The 23,471-nt window shown below is 32.7% G+C and overlaps 1 protein-coding gene across 9 annotated transcripts in view; it reads left to right on the forward strand.

Moving 5' to 3' along the window:
• EPHA5 (EPH receptor A5) overlaps nucleotides 1–16,941 on the forward strand; it is a 343,473-nt gene extending 326,532 nt beyond the window's left edge. For 8 of the 9 annotated variants that reach the window (XM_058722409.1, XM_058722411.1, XM_058722410.1 and 5 more), the window contains 3 exons: nucleotides 4,511–4,704; nucleotides 8,244–8,399; nucleotides 16,575–16,941. In XM_058722409.1, coding sequence (XP_058578392.1) covers nucleotides 4,511–4,704; nucleotides 8,244–8,399; nucleotides 16,575–16,680 — 456 coding nt within the window. In that variant the 3' untranslated portion in view covers nucleotides 16,681–16,941. Of the gene's footprint in view, nucleotides 1–4,510; nucleotides 4,705–8,243; nucleotides 9,802–16,574 lie in introns of those variants that run through there. The other variant, XM_058722416.1, reaches the window with a different exon arrangement.
• Nucleotides 16,942–23,471: the final 6,530 nt, after the last annotated feature.

The raw sequence follows: 23,471 nt of genomic DNA on the forward strand, positions 1-23,471 counted from the left end.
AAAATAGCACATTTTAATTGTAGATATTTTTTTTTTCTTGTGGAGCAAGAAATCTGATTCCATGGAGTGAGATCTATAACTCTCCCAAATTATTTAGTTGGAAGGTAGTTGTTTCTAGTTCCAATGGTGAGACTCAGCATCAGGATGGGAAGATCACAGGTTTGCTTGCCGGAGAGACTTGCCTGTAAATCTTACCACTGCTACTTCTTGGTTGTGTAAACACAGGCAATTACATAACCTTCTGGAGTCTCATACATTTCATCTATAAAATGCATATGATAGTTACTATCTTACAAATATATGATGATGATGAATATAGATATTATATGTACAATTTGTGTTGTAGTGCTTATGATATAATGCCTGTGCTAGTCTAGGTCCTGCAAGAAACCTATTCCAAGAAGGAATTAGATATACATTAGTATTATTAAGGAGAAATTCTTGTAAGGAAGAGGAATGCGGGACAGCTGGGAGAGATGTCAGACTGTGAAAACATTGTCTGTCATAGGGGTCACATAGAAATGAGCCTATCTTATTATCACTGCCATGCTCAATAATTGACTGGAAGTAACCTTTGCAAAGCCTGGCTTTGGTGTAAATGTGATGATGGTTTTAGAAAGTTTAGGGTTAAGGGTTGTTGATTAATTAGCATCCAGCAGGTAAAGATCTGAGAGACAAATTTTCATGATTTCCATGCTCTTCACCTTTTGCAGCATGGACCTACTTCCCCACACAGGTTCCAGGAGCATCTGTTTCATGATTCTATGGGTTTTTCTACTCAGAAGAGGCAGGTTATGAACTGAACTGTAGTCCCTGTGGTTTCAGTTGATCTCAGGACCTCACCTGGTCCTTTGCCTCTCCTTCCTTCACTATCCATTCTGGATTCCCCTCATTTATCAATATGGCAGGTCATGGTGGCTGAACTAGTAGCCTGGATCCATCTTTCATTCTTGGGGGTTAGCCTTTTCAGGCCACAGTTATTACAAAAGAGTAACAAGAAGTCCCAAGTGTATCACCTAGGGTTCACAGTATTTTTCCCTGCCCCAACTGTGTGAAAGCAGCTTAAATGCCTTATGGATGAATTTATGACGTACTATGTGCAGTGGTTGCTGGTACCACCCTTGTACCAGCTAGCAGATTTTCAGAATGAGATCATGTTGACAGTTTGCAATCGACCTGGAGGGAGTATTTATACCATATAAACAAGTAAACAATACAATATGTCCTCCCCACCAAGGAGAGCCTGTTGTTAAATATTTACCAGTACATCACTGAGTATTTGATACTCACACATTCTTCACTAGGAAGTGGGTGCCCTCATTGAGTGATATGCTGTGTGGGATTCAGTGTTTGTGGATCAAGTATTGCAAAGCTTGTAATGGTGGTTGAGGCTCTGTGGGCAGCAAAAGCAAATCGTACCCAGAATAGGTATATGTACCTGAAAGGATGAAGCCACTGACCCTTACATGACAAAATGGGCCCAGTGAAGTCAACTGTCCACCAAGTGAATAGTGCCATATCAGGTGCTTAGTATTGAAGTTTTATGTATTAAGAGAAGCAGCATTTTTAAAATTGTGTTTAGACAACTGATTTACATGTCAATGCCAAGAAAATGCGTAGTTTATAATAACATTTCAGATGTAGCCCATATGAACTGGTGCCAGATAATCTGTAAAACTTCTGGTTGTCTGTTTCTTTTTTCTCTTTCTTTCCTTTGTTTATCTCGACTGTCTACCTTAACAAATGTAATGGTAATAAGAAAGTCAATGGAGATTATGATTCATTTAGCTATACATTATAAACTGTGTAATAAAATGAATAGCCTGAATTGCACTTTGATATATTTCAAGCATTTCACAAACCACCAGAGCACTAATACATTCATTTCTCCCCCAAACTATGAAGGGAATGTAGTTAAAAATGAAAAACAAAATTCAATATGTCGGAATATAAAATCTGAAGTTATAGTTTAAATATATTTTGAAGATAAATTCTAAAGATGAATTTAGAATTAAATTAAATGACCTAATTTCCTGGACCAAGTACTGAGGTTAACTTAGAGACATGGTATTATATTTCTATTTATAAATTTGCCTGAAAATAAAGTTGATTAAGTAATATAGTCTAGAAATAACATCTCAAATCAAATAACTCATAAAATTCCTTTAAAACTAGTGGCTTGGTTTCATTTACTCATTTCACACTCACATGTGAATACTAGCTACTCAGTGAAAGAAAGACAATATTTTAAAAAGCATAGGTGTTAAAGAAAAAAGAGAGCTTATTGGTAGCAGCTTTGGGGAAAATTCATTATGAAACAAGTCAGGTTTTAAATAAGTAAAAATCACTGTTCTCACTGCATACTGAAATATTTTGTGACAAACTGTATTAGGGCATTTTATTTTGGTACTCACGTTATTAAAGATGACTGCTATTGCTGTTATCATCAGCAATGGGAAGTCTTCTAATAAGCAAACTAATACATAAATGAACTTTTATTAATATATAATTATAAATAGTACTTTTTATTCTTTCACTATCTATTCTTTTATTGATCACCAGTGAGAATAAATGTTTTCTCAAAATTTATTTAGCATTTTTTTCTTTTGTAAATTTTTGATTAATATCTGTTCCTCATGAATCTGTTGTTTTATCATGTTATTTCTCAATATGCATCCACTTTTAACACGTTAAAGAGGCTAACCATATGTTTTATTTATTTATTTTTTTTTAATTTTTTTTTTCAACGTTTTTTATTTATTTTTGGGACAGAGAGAGACAGAGCATGAACGGGGCAGAGAGAGAGGGAGACACAGAATCGGAAACAGGCTCCAGGCTCTGAGCCATCAGCTCAGAGCCTGACGCGGGGCTCGAACTCACGGACCGCGAGATCGTGACCTGGCTGAAGTCGGACGCTTAACCGACTGCGCCACCCAGGCGCCCCATATGTTTTAGTTTTTGTAATAATTTCTACCATGGTTTGCCATTTAATTTTTTATGCTGTTTTTGAGTTAAGTTAACTAAAGTGGTAAGTGACTCTCAGGAGTTTCACTCATAGTTATTCAGTTATTTGACCATTTATTTTTTGGAATCCTTGAGTCCTTGAAGTGCCTGAACTTAACTATTTGTGCTTGTCAGGAACTTTTCTTTCATGCCCTTCCTGGGTAGATATATACCACACCTGACTTCAAGCTATAACCAAGTCATGATGACTCTCACATTTACATTTTCATCTCAAATATCTCCTGTACCCTAACCAGATTCCTGCCAAGTGTCATCTGGGTGTTCCCCATGCACTCCAAACAAAACAAGCCCCAAATTATACTTGACAACATTCTCTCCCCCCATGAATGTGTTTAGCTAAAGTAAATAGTAACAACCATCCAGTGTGATAGGTCTGAACTTAAACACTTTCTCTCTACCTGCTACCTCTAGGCCATAAAGTTCCCCTAAATATACCATTTCATCTTCTTTCTATGTGCTCCTGCTTTTGTGCAGGTGCCATTTTCTTTACCATTGAGAGACTGTTTCGTTCCAATCTTGCAAGATTTTTTTTGTAAATTTCCTATTCTAATCATCATTTATATTTTTTTCATTTGTCAAATCAAATCTAAAGTCTTTCTCAAAAAATGTAATTAATAGTTAAGGAAATATCCACAACAGAAATTTGAGAACTATGTTTATTATTATAGATTTGGGGATCACTTAAATATTTGAATTTTCTAGAATAAAACCTGCATTATGTTCAGAAGCATAAACGAATTTCTTCTGTAGTTAGACATTTTGATGGCAGCAGCAACATTATGAATGTTTTTGATGAAACAATTTCGCAATTAGACGATACTCACATGTGTGGTTTTATTTAAAATCGATGATGTTTGTAATGCCTGTGCTACTTATGCAGTCATTCCAAATTCCTGACAGAAATCAGTAGATGATAATAAACAGCCAGACTCTGACATTATTAAATGATACATGAGACAGTTATGCTAATTTAGCCTTTGACTTATCCATCATTTACCCTCCAAAAGTCTTCTTTTGAAGTAAAATTGCAGTTCTATTGCTTTAAAAAACGTGGATCTGCCCATAATTTTTCATTACAAAGACATTAACTTTTCAGAGAAATCACTAAAAAACTCTAATCCCTATTTGGTTCCAGAATGCAAGGATAAATAAATAAAACATGAACATTATTTTTATGTCAGTTAATGTTACAAATCACCCTTCATCAAGATTTTATGTAAAAATGATTACCACTTATTTTCTTTATAATATGTGAAGAAAATATCTTTTTACATTGTGATAACATATTTACTTTTTGTTATTGTTGTTTTATTTTGCAGCAAATAGAAGTAATCAGAGATTTGAGAGAGAACGATGCTGGTTATCAGTGCAAGAGCTGGTTATCAGTGCAAGACTAAGACAGAATGAAAGTTGGATAGTAGGAAATTTCTCGAGCTATTCTGTACTGTTTGTGGTGTTGAGTATGGCTCTGTTTTGCTTTACACAGGTGATTAAAGCAGTGGAGGAAGGCTACCGTCTGCCAAGCCCCATGGACTGTCCTGCTGCTCTCTACCAGTTAATGCTGGATTGCTGGCAGAAAGACCGAAATAGCAGGCCCAAGTTTGATGAAATTGTCAACATGTTGGATAAGCTGATACGTAACCCAAGTAGCTTGAAGACGCTGGTTAATGCATCGAGCAGGTAAAAAGCCAGACCTGAGAGCTTTTCCTAATGTAGCTAATTCAACTTGATGCCATGAATATTAAATCAATAACATCATTTCAGTACACACGTTAATCTATGGATCTGTATGACACTAATTTATTTAAATACAGTTTTTGCGTAATATTACTCTCTTACAATGAAATATAAATAATCAAATTGAAAGTATCTATGCCTAATCTACCAGTGTAAATGCCAGTTTCAGTAAAATGTTAACTACAGCCAAGTTCAGATAACATTATAAAAAACTCAAATGTGTGTATTTTCATGTGTTTTGGATCTCACATTAGTGTGGATGGGTCAAAATAAAATTATAAGATCATAGAGATAGCCAAGTGAGCACTGATAGACTTAAACCGGAGATATCTAACAATAATTACTCTTTGGTTTCTTTATAATAGACTTTAGTGTCTGCCATATTTTATAAACAATGACAACTCCTTTAGAGATTCTTTGCTCCCATCTGGTTGTACACAGATATTTGGTGAATCACTTACTGTGCAATTGGAACAAAACTTAAAACTGATAAATGAATAAATTTGTGTGAACAAATGAGCATTTTTACTTCTTTATTTCTAATTTTTTTAAGTTTATTTGTTTATGTAGAGAGAGAGAGAGCGAGAGAGAGAGAAGGAGAGGGAGAGGGAGAAGGAGGGAGAGAATCCCTAGCAGACTCTGTGCTATTAGTGAAGAGCCTGATGACCCAGGGCTCAATCTTACCAACCCTGAGATCATGACCTCAACCCAAACCAAGAGTCAGACACTTATGCGACTGAGCCACCAGGCGCCCCACAAATGAATACTTAAAACAATTTTTCTGAATGCACATGAATATACTTAAACAATGTTACATATTTGTAAAACATGTTTTTCTCTTTGACGTGATAAATTACAGAATTATCCTCACAAAAAATAAATCAGTTTGACTCTGTACTTAAGAAAAATTGCCAGAATGTTATTTTCACTATATTTGAGTCAGATCTTTATTTTTACGAGAAGTGTAACCAAATTGGCCTCCTATTAGCATGAACTAAATGAGAAACAATCTGTTGATAAAGTTACATAAGTTCTATGATTCTGACAGAACATTTGTTTATTAGGCAAAAAGTCATTTTTAAATACAAATGAAGAATGAAACTTCAACTTCTGTTCAAGCATCATTAACTTTCTGTAGTAGCAACTGGAGAATTTATCTTCTTAGTGAATATTCCTTATGTTGCTACTGAAATATCTGCCTTTAAGTTATTTATTGTCATGTAAAAATGTAAGCATTTCTTTCATCTACTTATTTTAATTATGTTGTCTAAAGGGACCTAAAGAAAAGAAATTATAAAGAGACATTTTGATATCTAAATTGTGTTAGTTTATATTGATATCATTATAGATTAAGAACAGTTTAAGAGTCTCCAAATTTTTTTCTTTTTGTGTGTGTCTGCAATATATAGAATCATCTTGCTAGGTTTCATTTAAACAGATTTGGCTGAAGACTATAGCACTTACTAGACATTTTTATTCGGTCATCTACAAATCCTAATTCTAGAAGATGTTAGCTCCTGGTCATTGTCTTAACCTGTATTTATTCTCACCCATGTCACAAGGCTTGGTGATTTCAGTAGCCATGTAGATGATGTTTGAATATCTCTCATTTTTGGTCTCTAGCCTACCATGAACTCTCCTTCTCAGCGTCATGTTCTAGATTTTGCTGTTACTAAAAATCGCAACTCCTCCATAATGTCAACTTCAAGATCCTACTCTCCAACTATTTTTTTCTGTATTTCTACCTTCATAAAATCTTTGACCCCTATTACTTAAAGGCTACAAATCACAAGATACCCATTTATTCAGCCAATATTCATGTTCAGATTCATGTTCATGTCCACATCATGTCATCCTGTGGGATAGGTGCTGAGTACACAGCATTGAACAACACACTATTGGAGGAGGAAGATATTGAACAAAATAAAAAACATTAAAAAAGAACCTTGGCTGTGCAGCAGAGAGTGAGGATAGAATTTAGAGGATAACTCAGAGGCTAGAGTAGTTGGCAGATATGCCATGATGATGTCTTGAACTAAAGTGGCAACAAGTGAGATAGAGGAGTGATCAGATATGTGATATATTGGAAGTAGAATGGATAGCATACATAATGATTGATTGTGAGGGGACTGAGGACAAGGAAGGAGTGAACTGTTGTATCATATTCTAGAACGCAGAAGATTGCAGGAGGAATTGGATGTGAAAAAGATGACAAGTGTGGTTTCAGACATGTTGGGGCAATATTCCTATGAGAAATATGGGGGTGTAAGTAGCTACAGGAATACATGAGACACTTGGGCTGGGGGTAAAAATTGGAGAAAAATAGATGCCACTTGAAGCATAAAAATGGGTAAAATTACCTAGAGTGGAATTTTAGCCTGAGCTGAGAAGATACAGAGCCAAATTTTAAAGCCAAGGAAAGGAGTAATCGGCAAAGGAAGTTTAAAAGATGCCAAGGGAAATTCAATGTCCTGGTAGCCAAGAAAGAGAGAATTATCCAAAACTTTGTGAGACAACATAGGAATTCAAAAGAGAGGTGGTGGAGGTGGATATTGAAAATTTCTGAGGAGTCAATCATTTTGCAGATAAGAAATATTTATAGATTTCGGCAAAATAAAAATCATTGCTCACCACAGTGAGAGAAATTTTTATAGAATTGTTTTGGAAGGAAATATACTGGAATAGGTTGAAGTGTAAACAGAGTGTGAGAAAGTACAGAGACAATGAATCAAAAGAAATGTATTTGTCCTATATCTTATGGTTGAAATTTACTGAGGCAAATCCCCCTGATGGACAGTTAAATTGTTTTTGGCATTCATTCCCACTAGTAAAAAATGGTTCAAGTACTTTTTGTCATTTTTCCTAGTCATTTACTTCGGATGTATTTCCAGAAATGGTTCTCATAATTGTATCATTATTATTATTGGACAAAAAATATGAGTCTAGTACAGCTAAGAGTATCTCCTGGTTGGTTAATCCCATTCAGTTTTCTAAAGTATTTGGGGTTACATTTTGTTTTCAAAATTCTATTATTCCTGGGCCAAGTTAACAAGCACATTTTTTAAGAGTGTAAAATACAGGATAAATAACTTCTGGACTTCCTGAGAAATTAGCTTAAACGAGCATGAGTTTCTCTAGCAATATCTAGGAACAATTGGGCTGACACAAATTATCCCTCATATCTAATTTTAGCAGCATTTTCTGTATTATTTTTATAAACAAAATACAATAGGAGGAAGTAAATACATCTAATGGAATTTTCAGCTAATGTTTTATATTACGGAACATTTACTTATTAAGCCATCATAAGTTTTCATTGACTATGAGTAGAAAAAAAATCTGAATAGACTAAGTTTGTGTTCTATATTTTAAATTATTTTCTTCCATAAACCCAAAAATCCCTTGATAGTGAGCTAATATTACAATTTATAATAAGAGACATGAAAATGTTACTTTTAATATTGATGTGCTCTGTGTTTTAGGGTATCTAATTTATTGGCAGAACATGGCCCACTGGGATCTGGGGCCTACAGATCAGTAGGTGAATGGCTAGAAGCAATCAAAATGGGCCGGTATACAGAGATTTTCATGGAAAATGGATACAGTTCAATGGACGCTGTGGCTCAGGTGACCTTGGAGTGAGTAATTTTTCTGATAATTTTTACATAATTGCTGGGGCGAGAAAAATTGTTTGGAATCCAATCTGGATGAGGTCAAGGGAAATCAGTTAACCTTTGCCCATGTGTGACAGCTTTCAAAGAAGCCTGTTCTTTTTTAGCCTGTATTGTTAACAACTGCATGGTTAATGCTACTTGTGGCCAGTATCTTTGCTTCTTTGCTTCAAACAAATAGCATTTGAATATTTGAATAATTGGAATAACAGCTCCTTGGCAAAATACTGGTATTTTGTGTTGTGGAAAAGATGTTTTCTTGATGAAGTTTTTATACTGGAACCTATGTTATATGAATGTAATTACAAAACAAACTGTAAGCACAATTGGTGTGGCTAGTCCTACATAACAGCAAAACATATTCTTAAATTTGGGCTATGATGAATACCCGGGTAGCAACAGCTTAAACAAAGCTTCCCAGGCAGGAATCTCATTTAATCTCTAAGTGGTGCACCTTATATTCTTGTAATCCAAGGATATATTAGATTCTGCCTCTGATTTGTTATTTGGTACAATCTCAGTGGAACCAATTGTGCCCTTTTCTGTTTGCACGTTTAAGATAAAATTTATCAAATCTTATTAAATAAAAATCACTAGAGTTAAGCATTAAATTCTTTAAGGTTGTAAGTTGTTTGTATTTTATTATATACTCTGTATGTGTAATTATTTTAGCCTAATATTTGTTATTTGTGAAAATTAACTGTTGTTATGGTGGTTCCATCTAGCTTACATTAACATGAATAATGTTTTAACCTATGAATATGATGACAACTTACTTTAAATTACCTACAAATTCAAAGGTTAAAATATTGTTGTGAGGATTAGAACATGGTAGAACATTCTAAAGCACTAAACCACAGTCCTTATTCCATTACTTCACATAATATTAATACTGAGCACTCACCATTTCTATTCTGGCATTCTTTGACTCATTGAACTCACTGCCAGTCCACACGAAAGGTAACAGGGTACCATCATTTGTCACCAGTTAATGTCACATTCTCAACATTTCTTATCCTCATCCCTATAATGCTGGACCTAAAATCACTACTCAGCATGCTCTCTTATGTTGCTGAACGTCATCTTCACTATCGCCTCCAAATTGTATCTATTTGATGACATGTATGCTTTGCCCACTATTTCTTTCAACACTCAAAGAACTCATTTGTGCTATATTTAAAATAGTAAACAAAATTTTGTTGATAATTTAAAACTATTTTTACATGATTGCTATTTAATTTTTCAGTAAAAATGGTCATTTTAATTTATTAAAGTCATTTGTCATTTTATATTAAAATGATACTGTAGGTATTTCTTCTACCCAATGTCAGATTACTTGTAAATATATAATAAAATTATTTGCATTAAATGATGTCTCTTTTTTTATTAAAATAGCACATATACCTATGTGTGTGTATGTATATACATATATATATATATATGTATGTATATATATACATCCACTATCTTTTTGCTCCTCCCTTCACAGAATAATTTTAATCACAAATAATGGTTTTGCATTAACTACCTCTGTTTTACTTTATCTCTTTGGGGCCCCCAAATACTAGAAATATGTTGAATATCTTAGCATTGTATTTTAGCATTTCATTTGTTGATTTTAATTATTTTATTCATTTAATTGATTTTAATTATATCTTTATTGTCAGCTCCTCTATCCCCAAACTCTCATTTTGTATGTTTTGTTTAAAGACTTAAAGCCTTCTTCTCTCTTCTAATTATGGTTCTCCAACCCATTTCTATTCTCTGGTAGTTTTTATCTGATCAATTTTTCTCTACTTGGTTCAGTTTCTTCTCTTTGTCTCCATTACTCTGCTATCTTGTTGCCTCTGGCTATATTGCCTCTTTTCTGATATTTTGTCTTTTGATTCATTTACCTTAACCGGAAGAGTAAAGTGAAATTTGGAAACTGTGCTAAAATCTTCATGTTCAGAGATGTTTGTCTCCATGTATCAGTTGCTTCAGACTCCTGGGCCAATAAACATATTCTTTACCATGAACTGAGCCAGCAAACCTCAAATCCAGTGAAGCTGATTCCTTGGAGTCCCACACCTTTAAATATATGTCCTCTTGTTTATTGTGGTTTTGACCACATTCTTCCTGTTTGGCAAGAACACATTTATCAAAATGTTATTTAAATAACTCACAGAACAGTGAGTAATCAGTTACTTGTTTGGTCAGGAATATACGAAAAAGACTATCTGTGCATTTTGCTCGCCTTTCACCAAAATAATTATTAAAGGCACACAGCAAAGGAGCTGGGATATCAGCAAAGACAAAGACAAGCTCTTAAACACTTAAGGTAATGATTTTTTACACATGGCCTTTACCCAATATTTAATACTAATTTTATGGAGGCTGCATATGCTATAATAATATAATAAATATTATTGTCCACATTATTGCCAAGGAATAATAGAAATTGAGAACTGAAAGTATACCTATAATAAATACTTGGGGGGGGGCATGATCAAATCATGATTAATGGCATGATCAAATTATGACAACAAGAATAAACACTGAAATTTAGTGAATATTTGTGCAGTTAAGATCAATTAATATAAGGCAAAAGATCAGATTTCCATATAATTAAATTAGAAAAATATGTGCCATCAAATTTGTTCTTATATTGGGTTCAAAAAAAGGGAGAGAAAATATTACAATTTTTCAGAACTGCTGACTTTGATAAAAATTTTCCATCATAAAGGTTTAATTTTGTTTGCGATTTCTTTCTTTCTTTCTTTCTTTCTTTCTTTCTTTCTTTCTTTCTTTCTTTCTTTCTTTAGTTCTTTCTTCTTACTCTTTCTTTTGTTTGTTTATTTCTTGCCAGTAACATACATATATGGCTTAATGTGGAAAGAAAATGAACAGGTTAACAATCTTAGAGTTAAAATGTGTTCGGCAATGTGGTTTTCAACTTTAGATGTTTCTGTCCGCCATCTCTGTGCCTAAACTTTGCTATTCTGTGTACAATACACAGAACAATTGTTGTGGCAGTAATGGTACAATCTGTACTATGGTGTGTAAATGCAGTGAATTGTGGTTGACAGGGGGAATTGTTAAGCTTGAGGTGAGTTGCAAATTGAATCCAAAAACCTGTATTAAGGACAGTATTACCACTGCTTTTTAAACTTCTTGTCAGACCAGCACTGTCAACTTTTGATTATTCAGAAGACGAACAAAATCCAGTGAATTTAAATATTATGCCAATTGTGTGTAAACTGAAGAGGTTTATGTTAGTATCATTTATTCAAATGGGGTCTTCAACTACTAAAATGGAAGTTTCACAAATCTAGGGCCAAAATTTATGCACACCAATTCAAGCAGAGTTTTTATCTTATCAATAAAGACATTATGAATGATGTATTACACACCTAAAATACACATGGGAGTACTTAGTATCCTCTTCATTCTACATAATTAAGCTAAAGTTTCTAGTCCAACCATCACTATGTCTCACTCACTGAAAATCATGACCAAACATGGTTAATCTTTGCCAAATGTAAATGTATTTATCTTGTATAGTAGATACATAAATGATTATCAGGAATCTTTAAATGAACCAAAAAATTTCAAGCATACCGTTAATGGCATGATCAAATTATGACAACAAGAATAAACACTGAAATTTAGTGAATATTTGTTAATCTCTCTTCTCCCTTCTCCTATCCAGCCAGTGTTGCTGGGGTAAATACCAGTGATATGGCTAACAGGTGTGTAAAGCAGAAGGGAGAAGTAGTGAGGGAATGACTAATCCACTGATGGGTGAACTAAATCCTGAATAATCAAGAGTTGTTCCAATATCAACTAGACACCTCTTGTTACTCTATGGTTTTCATTCTGCCATTTTAGTATCATAATATCAGCGTTTTCCATTGTTTAATATTATAGAGTAACATTTGAGAATATGCTGAAATGTAATTCCATCAATGCCAGTTCATTATATTTGCAGCTTTTCTAAAACTGATACTGCTTTGTTGACAAAAGCCAAGTTATTTTTTATGTAACAATACTCCTCTTATCATGTTTAAATTCATAAGTCTATGCTGAATCATAGTTTATCATCATTAGAATTGGCTTTGGGTATTACTTAAGATTACACATGATCATGATACATTTAGTGTAATATTTATAAAAGAGACACATTTATAACTTTACCTTGGGTAAAATTTCCTATATAGAAAAATGAGATGAGTAAACTAGCATATCTTGCATCATTTTCGAAAAACTTTCCAGCAAACACTGTAAGTAGAGCAGCAACTTCATTATCGAATGTTAAATACTTTAATTTTTAACAAATTTCTCTCACATTGTTACTGCTAAATTGACCATTCAATATGTACTTGGCAGTACAAGAGTAAAATAGGAATGTTTAGAAGTCATGAAAGTATGAAGCAAAACTACTTAAAATACATTAATGCACTTAGCAATATTGGAATAAACCTTTATTGAAAACATTTTTCTAATGCTATTTTAATTGTCATTTGTAATATAATTAGAAGAATATTAAATACAAGTTTTGAAGGAACTACTTTGCTGCCGAGAACAACTTTAACTTGCATAAATGATCTTATTTCTCTCTCACCTTTTCACTGAAAATCACACTGCATAAAGGTATATGGACATTGCATGCATTATACTCATGCGATTTTCTAAATCTCTGCGCATTGATTTGACAGCTTTTGAAATGACAAGTCAGATTTTTAAAACATCAGCATTCCATTAAAGACACACATAATTTATGGCAATATATAAAATGCCGCGTTGTGTTTTTATAATTCCATTTCTTCCATGGAAAGGAGGAGGTGGGAGGGAGGAAGAGAGAATTTCAGTGGTCTGACCTTCCGTATGCATCTTAGGGGATAATCATATTATAAGGTGACCTTGAAAGAAATCTTATATTTAACACACTGGAGAAATTTACACAAATTTAACCCAAAATCTAGATGTATGAAATGTTCTGAAGAAAGATTGTATTTGCCTATGAACACAAGCTCTATAACAGCATTTATTACTCAAATACAATTCCTCAAAACATGTGTTCTTTAGCAGGATATAGATGTCACAAAAATTTTAAATTTCAAAAGCACTGAACCAGAGTCTTTCTTGCGGTCAAGTTATTTTCAGAGAATGAAGTTATACTTACGTATAATATAGCTACTATATAATTAAGAAAGGGAAATGATAAGTCAAACCAGTGATTTGATATCAGTGAAACAACCAAGTTTGGAATGTGGGGCGCATGTATGCACATCACACACACACACACACACACACACACACTTTAAATTAAGATTTCGGTATTATATATTCAAAATCCAGGCTGTTTCAGTGGGAAACCTATAATTTCTTTTTCAGGTCTTTCAGAATAAGTTGTGATGATTATTTTCAAAAGCTCATTCCTAATAATTGGTTTAGCCATATGAGTTGTGCAGTCTAAGTATGTATCTATAGCATCAGTACTTTCAAATGGGGATTTGTCAGAATCACCTGTGGGTTTATAAGGCATATGATAAAACATATGTTTGAAAACTCCATTTCAATTACTAATTATTTAAATTCTCTAGCAGAGAATGATTATTTTCAGGTTAAGAAATTTTCATCCCTTTCACCTGACGTAGGTGCAAATTATGCTAGTGACCGGCCATGAAGTATAGGTTAGCTCATAACTGAAATTGCCATGAGGTATAGATTGAGTTATCATAGCCTCAAAGAAGTATGTGTTCAGCTTCCTTCATTAAATATTGTCTTTCTTTAGAATTTTGGATATTTGATGTTATAGCTACAGAGTTCTCATTTTATGGATGAGGAAATTATTATAATTTAAAGTACTTTGTTCAAAATCAGATCTCAGAGTAATGAGAAATTTTTAAAGAGTATGGACTTTGGTATCAGGTTCCTGGTTTTAGTACTAGCCCTGACACCCACTAGCTGTGTCATCTACTCAAGTGATTTAAATTCTGTAAACTTCATTTTCTCATCCATGAAAGATTAACAGAAATCTATTATCATAGAGTTATGTATTTTTCCAGCATGTAGGAAGAGGACATCTTAATTCTCACTTATTATCTTTATATTAGTGTAATAGTTGTCAACTAGGGAAGATTTTGCTATTCAGGGGACATATGGCAGGAGTTTTGTCTTGTAACCACAAAGGGTCAACAGTAGTGCAATGCTTCTGGTATTTGGTGGATAGAGGCCAGAGATGATGCTAGATATTCTATAATGCACAGGATGGCCCTTAAAACAAAGACTTATTTATCCCATAATGTTAACAGGGGAAAAGCTAAGAAGTTCTGATGTAGTTGAAAAGAGAAATTTATTCCCATGCTAGTCAGTAACTCACTGTTTTATAGTCTATTTCATAACTAATAATAGTGATTTTGTTTCAAAGTGAATTTTTACTGTTTTCTTTTTCTTTTTGCTAATTATCTTCCATGGCTACCATTATAAATATATAATATAATATAATATAATATAATATAATATAATATAATATATTTATTTTTTACACTGATGTTTTATAGTTTTAATATTTTCTCATGTTCAATTCTAAGAGAGAAAGAACTGTGTTGCCACCATAAGTATCAATTGCTTCTTTTTTTAGCTACTTTCCTTTCCTGAAACTCTCATAAAAAACCAATGAAACATAAAGGGGCAAAGAAACCTAAGATATTATTTAAATAAGCAATTATTTCCAATACTAATATAGGTAGAGCCTAAATACCCATTTCTAAAATTTCTATCCTCTGATAATTAAGAGATTTACTTGTTTCTAAAGCTATCCAATTTTACATATAATGATTCTAATGTCATTGTCTTCAATTCTAAGGAAGTCTAAGATAATATGAAGTTAATACATTTACTGAATGCACAAATATTCTGTTACCATAATGTGTTCAATAAGGTAATTATCTGAAGAAATATAACATGGCAAACAGTTTGGTCACCTAAAAATCTTAAATTGTTATTTTTTTTTCTATAATTAATATTGCTATTTGCCAAACATACCTGAATAATTTTATTTACCAAATATGTACCTCAAGGGAATAGAATTTCTGAATTTCCTATGAAATAACAATTAGGAACCATGGGCCCTGACCTTGAACTCCATAATACACTATTAATTTAGAAATCTAAACATTTATAATTTTCTTTTGAATAAGGAAACAGTAAAAATATATCTTGGTTGAAAAGACTTTCTGATAGTGTGTAATCTTCAGAATGCTCTAAATGCCAAGAGAGCCTAGATATTATTTGGTAAAGGAGGAAAACTCTGGTATTTTGGGTTCCAAGTAAAAAATAAAAGACCAGTAAAACCTTGGTTTGCGAGCATAATTCATTCTGCAAACATGCTTGTAATCCAAAGCACTTGTATATTAAAGTGAATTTCAAGAAGCATTGGCTCAGTTGTGATCATGTGACATTCGGTATCATGTACTACTGGCATTGCAAAACATTTTTCCTTTATCCAATTAAAATTTATTAGAAATATTTGCTCGTCTTGCAAAACACTCGCAGAACAAGTTGCTCACAATCCAAGGTTTTACATATTTGAAGGTGTTCTGATAGCAATGTAGTGATCATTATCCCATAAAGATAATCTGTTATATAAAATGATTGTACTGACTGAGTCATTTGAAGAGTATGGTCTTTGACTGCTTAACTGTAAAAATTTTAAAGTATATTTTATGCCTATTTCTTCTAGCAAAACAAAAAAGTTCTTGTTCCTGTTGTAGGTCCACATTTTCAAAATTATTCAATGAAATTGTACCTTTAATTTAAATGTTATTGGTAAGCGTGCAAATTTATTTTTCCACTAATCTGTGCCACCAAAATAATGATGTCCAAAAGATGAGGTGGGGGGCAATTATATCTTATATCAGTCCTTATGTTAAATATTTCTTGGACTGCAAACAGATTTTCAAGGTACAATTTTGAAGCCTGCCTTTGAAAATTGGACCCGATATGTCTCATATCGGATTGTATCATATCTATGTCTCATATAGGATTGTAATCTAATTAGCTTCTGCAAAATGTTTGTATCTTTGCCAGCGTGAAAGTATTGAGGTGTGCTACCAATTGAATCAATACATACATCCAATGTGTGCTTTCTTCATACAGGGATTTGAGACGGCTTGGAGTGACTCTTGTCGGTCACCAGAAGAAGATCATGAACAGCCTTCAAGAAATGAAGGTGCAGCTGGTAAATGGGATGGTGCCACTGTAACTTCCTTTTCATGTCACTTCGTCAAGTGAATGATTCTGCACTTTGTAAACAAGCCCTGAGATTTATTTTAACAAAAATAAAAATAAAAAAAAGGGGAAAAGGGAAAACTCAGTGATTTCTAAACCTTAGGAGAGCCTTGGTTCAAGCCACAGAATTTGTAATCAGTGTTTTACTAAAATCTCCTTATCTTCCTCTCAGTGTCTTCGTTTTTCATGAAGCAAGTATAACCCGCATAGAATAAAAACATGAGGTTAAACATGATCTTATGTTGCAACAAGAAAATCCTTTCCACTACTTCTACAAAATTTTATAAATGAAAATATAACTATATAGAGCACCTTTACAGACTGAATTAAGGCAGCCCCTTTCAAAACTTCCAAGAATCTACTTGAAAGGAAAAGTTTATAGCCATTTGTGGGCTAACAAAAGCTGCAATTTCCTGAAGTTTACTTCAAGTCTGAATTGTCTACATAAGTGTATTGAAGAGCAATATGATTAGATAATTTCCTAATAGATACCTTCTTTTGTAATTTTAAAATGCTGTTACACAGCGTTAAGTTATAGAAACTAGTGTATAAATATGTTGTTTGATCAAGGACAAGTATAATACAGGGTGTATATTTATTTTTCTGTGTTATAAAATATATGTTTAGTTGCTCTTCTAGAAACTATTAGGTAATAAATGTGTATATACTGTATCATTTGCTATATACCCAGGAATCAATTTAAGTTGGAGTTTCGTGTGTGATGGTTGCACATGCGTGCGTTACCATTCTGCTTGCATTTTTAATAGTGTTTTAATTTTAGCAACATACAGGAACGAGTGTTCCAGAGTGTAATAGGAATAGGAGAAATAGGGAAGCAGTAAAACAAAATTGAACATAAGCTTGTGTCTTTCTTCCTCTCATATGTCCAAAAGCTACTAAATCTCTTTATTCACTAACGGGAAATGTCTATAAGATTAAATCCCCTTTGGCTTTTTGAAAACACTTTGTGATATCTGTGACAATGCAGTTCTTCTAGCCATTAATCTTGCACCCCTGTAAGAAATTTCACCTTTCTGAGTCCCAGAAAATACCTTGTCAAGCAAAGTTGACACCGAAGGGCACATTTTCAGCAGGATGTAGAAGGATTTAACTGTGCAGGCTTCTGTTAATGTTGTTAAATCCAGGCACATAGCACTAAGCATTACCCCTAAGTGTTAATCCTTTGTAACCATTTCCCTTGTGGTTCAGCTGTAGACATTTTGATACTAAGGCAGCAATGGAATGATGAAATATATATATACACACATATATATATATATATATGTGTGTGTGTGTGTATATATATATATATATATATATATACATTTCCTTCAGAATTTTCTTTGTTTCAAGATTTAACAAGTTTTATTTGTTGGTGGCTGTTTATTCATTTGGTAATTTCATCTTGTATTCAGTTTCATCAAATCGAATTTACTTTGATAAACCAGTCCAAAGTATTATTTAATTGGCTTTATTAAGGAACTTAAGATATGTTTTGTGTACATTTTATGTGCCGCATTTGGTTAAGACTGGCATTTGTGGTACAAATTATATGGTTTATTACTAGAGTTCTAACAAAACTGACTCCTTGGTGAAGTAACAATTTTTTATGGTATTGCATTTTATAGAACCATGGAAAGATACGTGATTATTCAAAGAGCACAGCATTTGAACAAAGTATAGCCTACTTATGATCATCAAGGGCAATAGTATATTGAAGTAGTCTGGGTTAATGGAATCTATAGAAAATATTCCTGCATGATATTAATGGTGTTCTCTCTCTTTTCCAAGCACTTGTTTTACTTGAATGTTAGCCCATACAAGAATAAACCCTTAAGAAATAACTTCTTTCTACTCTGCCCACCTTTTACTTAAGCAGTAAAGTAACTCCTTGCTAAAGAACATGACAAAGAAAGAAAGAAAGAAAGAAAGAAAGAAAGAAAGAAAGAAAGAGGAAAAAGAAAAAGTTGTAAGCAACTCTCAGATGGTATATTAGTATATTTAGTTTGGTCCAGTTTTGGCTATAAATACTTACTAGGTCTATACTATACCATGGGTTCTTATAAAATATGCTTCAAGTATACTTTATTAGTTTAGTGAAATTTTCAGAGAAAGTAAAGAAAGGTGGATTTAGCATTGTCTTGATAAAATCAGAAGTAAGCAGGCATCACTATTATAAAAGATGTCTTTGTTCATTTCAAGAAACAAAATGAACTAAACATTCTTTTTTACAAAATAATCGGAGACTGTGTTGCACTTTATTGAATTTTGTAAAAACAACTGAACTTAAGTGATAAAGTAACAACTGAGAAACTTCAAAGTAGGAACAGGCATATTGATTTAAAAGATAAACTATTGTAAGTGTTAGGACGAGTCACAGTTATTTACACATAACAAAGATATTTTCTGAATTGTCTTCTAACTTTGTGTGTTCAAAAATGATTGGGAAGTCAGCACAAAGTATATCTAAGTGACTAGAACTTAAAGCTACAATGTAGGTTTCCTCTTTTTCGAAGAAGAACATTACAAATTAGGATGGATCAGATTCCTTCGCAATCTTGGTGTTCATTTTGGAACGTAAATTGAGATGAAAGTTAGACACATAGATTTCATCGATATTTCAATTCGGTTGAGAATTCTTTTTTCCCATTTTGGTTGACAATGTCAATATGAGTTTAAAAGAAGTAAAGAGACTTCCAAATAAGATATGCTCTCCCCCACGTAAAATAAATACATACATACATACATACATACATAAAAATAAAAAGAGGAAAGAATTTCCTTCTAAAATATTTATTCACTACTGGATATGTCACCAATTGAGAAGTGCCAATCTCATCTATAAATGTGAGAAGTGGTACAGGGAGAAGAGGCAGCTCTTGTGAAATGCAGTGAGGCAGTAACCCAGGGTGAGGTTTGACAAATCTTGATTGTGTGATTTCTTATCCTTTGGTTCATTTTGTCACCCACCAGACAACTAACAATAAAACAGAGACTCAATAATTTTAGCACATAAGATAGATTTGTCAAATAATACATAATGTTATTGTAGCTATCAAGTAGCAATACCTTTAAAGCATGAGTCACTCTCAGAGTTGAACTTTGAAAAATATTTTTTCAAAATACTGATACCTGTTGAAGTCACTCAGTTACTACTTTCATCAATCATAATTTGTTTCCGAATTTTTCTACTTGCTCACGTGTTCTTCTGGGCCATTTGAAATGTCTGAATTGTATGTAAAAATGTGAGGATTCCGATTTTCCCATTTAAAAAAAATAATGTGCATGATCTTTTATGTCTTCTATTTTAATCACCAAATCAGTGTTCTAAAGTTGTACGATTACTGTAAAATCTATATTCCAATATTCTGTCCAAACTTAAATGTGGCCAGCATTATTAGTTTTGGAGTTGCCAAAACAATACAGAACATCCTTCACTTAGTTTGTAAAGAGTCTTAACCAGTGTGCAATGGTGAAGAGATAGTTTCACATCTTAAGTTTAAAATGAAAATTATTATCTGTTGAACACTTAAGTGTTTGCATGTCTACTATTTAATCTCTGTGTCAAAGTCAAAGATTTTTTTTTAACACCATTCTTCCTCCCATTTAAAGTGGATGTTCAGAAGCACAAGTAGAGATATTTATCTGTGGAAGACATTTTTGTTTGTAACGGTGCATTGGATGGCAAATGCTATTTGCATCAGATGTTAGAAATTTACTAGATGAATGATGTTGCGTAATAGAATAAGATCTTTTTTCCCATTTTTTTCTTTCTAAAAATGAGAAAACAAAGAGCTAAGTATGATAGTAAACTGTCTTTGCTTATGTCCTGCCAGATGTTTCAACTCAAAATAAGTAAAAAGTAGGTACAATGTGATGATGATGATGATGATGATGAATGAACAACAAAATGCTAGTTTTAGGAAATTAATAACTACAATAAGTCATCATTGCTTCAACTCTGTAGCACAGCTGGTTACATGGTATATTTTTCTGTATTATGCCGTTAATTATATAGTAATGTATCAAAGGAGAAAAAGATACTAACTTTTCTTTTCATTTTGGTTTATGAAAAAATATCTTTTTACACATGAATGATTGAATGTTCTTGTTCAGAATGACCACAAAATTATTGCTTAAGAGAAGACATAAATCTTAAAAAAAAAAGAGAGTTGATCTATAATAATAAGAATCAAATGTCATTTGTTTCTTCTAAATGTAAATGAAAAAAATTGAAGTTGGCAACATACATCATGTTTATTCAGTCTGAGATATATTAACAGTAAAGGTTTTAGTGGTCAACATATTTGTGAATCTTTAGATTGCTATAGTTTTACATTCAATAATTTTACAGTATGTAAATTTCATTTATAATAGTCTAAGAATAAAATTTAGACTCAGTCACTTGTTAATATGTTTATTAAATTCTCTTAGTTTCAGGCAGGTCAGAAGCAGCTGTATAGAGTATCTTATTCTATGCTAGGCATCAGGATATCTCAAATTCTTGCCTGAGCATTAATTCAAGAAAGGATTAGCATTTCTGTATCTTTTCCCCATTTGAAGCTCTATGTGCATTTCGTTTGTGTACATGTTTTTGTAGTGTAAGATACGAAATTTTATATTTTTTCAGAAAATAAAAAAACCCTTTGAATACAGTTAAATCCGATTGTCATGCTTGACCCTCCCCCAAAAGACTTTAAAGTTACAGACTTTGTATAATGATTTCAGTCAGTTCTAATAAAAATGTTTGAATTTCCTATGCTAAATATTTAAAATGCAATCAGCATTCATTTTCTTCAAAGGCATATTCATGAATCTTTGCATTCAAGCATTTTTTGCAAGTCGAGTTTGACAGAAGACTGTAGGACATGAGCATAATTGTGTGAAGCCTAATTAGAAATTGATTTGTGACAGTGTAATACATTACTTGAAAAAACAAAAACAAAAACAGAAAACTGTGTGTACCATCTGCAAAAAGAGACTTTCTGCTGACCAGCATTAGTTGGTCGTCTTCTCACTGCTTATGGCGTAGGGTGGAGGAGTTGCATTCTTATAAGAAAGTGTGTCAGCAAGTACAAATGCTCCCTCTTCTGTATATATTATATCATATTACTCTCCTTTTGTAAAAAGCATATGAAGCAATCTGCTGTATTCAAGGGAATTAATCATATTTGTAAATTTTTGCATTTACATTCCTGAAAAGTGACATCATCATGCATATGGAAATAATCCCTAACTCCTTTGCTTATGCACTGAATCAGTATTATAAGGTATATATATTATTTATTTAGTAAACAGCCTCATGTAAAGACTCCGAGTATTCTGTTATCAAGTATTTTCGTCTCTGCTTTGCTGCAAATGCAAAGATCTTATGATAAAAGGGTTTTCCCCCCAGTCTTATGGACACCCTCGATCAGACAGGAGGGATGGTGTGGTGGTGGAAAAGTAAACATTTAATTAGAATGTACTATTCTGGATTAGAATTTTCTACACATACTTTTGAAACACATTATATTGTCTCTGTTTTACTAATGAGGAATCCATGATCCAAAGCTGTTAAGAAGTTGCCCAAGTCCTGACTGCTTCTCAAAGTCAGGATGAAAACCACATTTATTTGAGACCAAATCCATAAGCTTTCTACTACACTGTACTGATTTCACGATGTTGGCGATGCTATCTAGATAATGGAATCATTTAGGCCGATCTTCTAATTTAATTGATGGAGGAACTGAAGTTTAGCAAGAAAAACATGACCTGAACATTTCCACAAAGTGAAGGGTAAACCATGGGTGAGAAGCAGGATTTGACTTATTACATTTCTAACATATTTGATTTTTAGAGTAAGCCAAACTTTGGGCATCAAAAATAGTTGTTATTTGTAATTCTTCCACTGAGTAGGAGCACAATCTAATTCAGTGTATATTTCTAGTATATGCATAATTTCCTCAACTACAAGCACAGAAAATTGCAATACATATTTATTATTTATTTCCATCTATAATATCTGAATTTTGTTTGTGGAAATTTGAAAGCTACTAGTGATTCTCTACCAAACTGTTAGCAAAAGTAATATATATATATATATATATATAAATAATAAATATTTATATATAAATATAAATAAATATATATTTATTTATTAAAATATATATAATATAAATAAATATAAATATATATATTTATTAAAATTCACAGTAACCATTTAAATCAAATAGAGTTTTATATAAAATATTAAATGCAATTTTACTTGAATTAGCAAGCCAAAAATAATAAATTAGAATAAAACTGGCAAAAATGTTGAAATATAGATAATTGTTTTTTTCATAGAAAGTTACGAGTTAAGTCATCCCTCTAATTTTTTTAAAGTTGATAATAAAAAATATTAATGTGTTGGGGTTATTTATTTCAATTTGAAGTTTGTTAGTGATCCTAAATTTTCAGAAAGTAAAAATTTTCATTCAGTCCTCACAGCAGTCCTTTAGGCGAGACATTTATTCTGTTTTTCTTTTGGAGGCCACACAAGGCTAAGTGACTTTCTTCAGATCACATACTTTGTTGCTATATCCCTGCTTTCTTTTAATTTTTTTTTTTAATGTTTGTTTTTGACAAAGAAAGCATGAGTGGGAGAGGGGCAGAGAGAGAGGGAGACACAGAATCCGAAGCAGGCTCCAGGCTCTGAGCTGTCAGCACAGAGTCTGACGCAGGGCTTGAACTCACAGACCTCGAGATCATGACCTGAGCTGAAGTCGGATGCTCAACCGACTG

This window comes from Neofelis nebulosa, chromosome 3, assembly GCF_028018385.1.
Source record: "Neofelis nebulosa isolate mNeoNeb1 chromosome 3, mNeoNeb1.pri, whole genome shotgun sequence".
NCBI classification, from domain to species: Eukaryota; Metazoa; Chordata; class Mammalia; order Carnivora; family Felidae; genus Neofelis; species Neofelis nebulosa.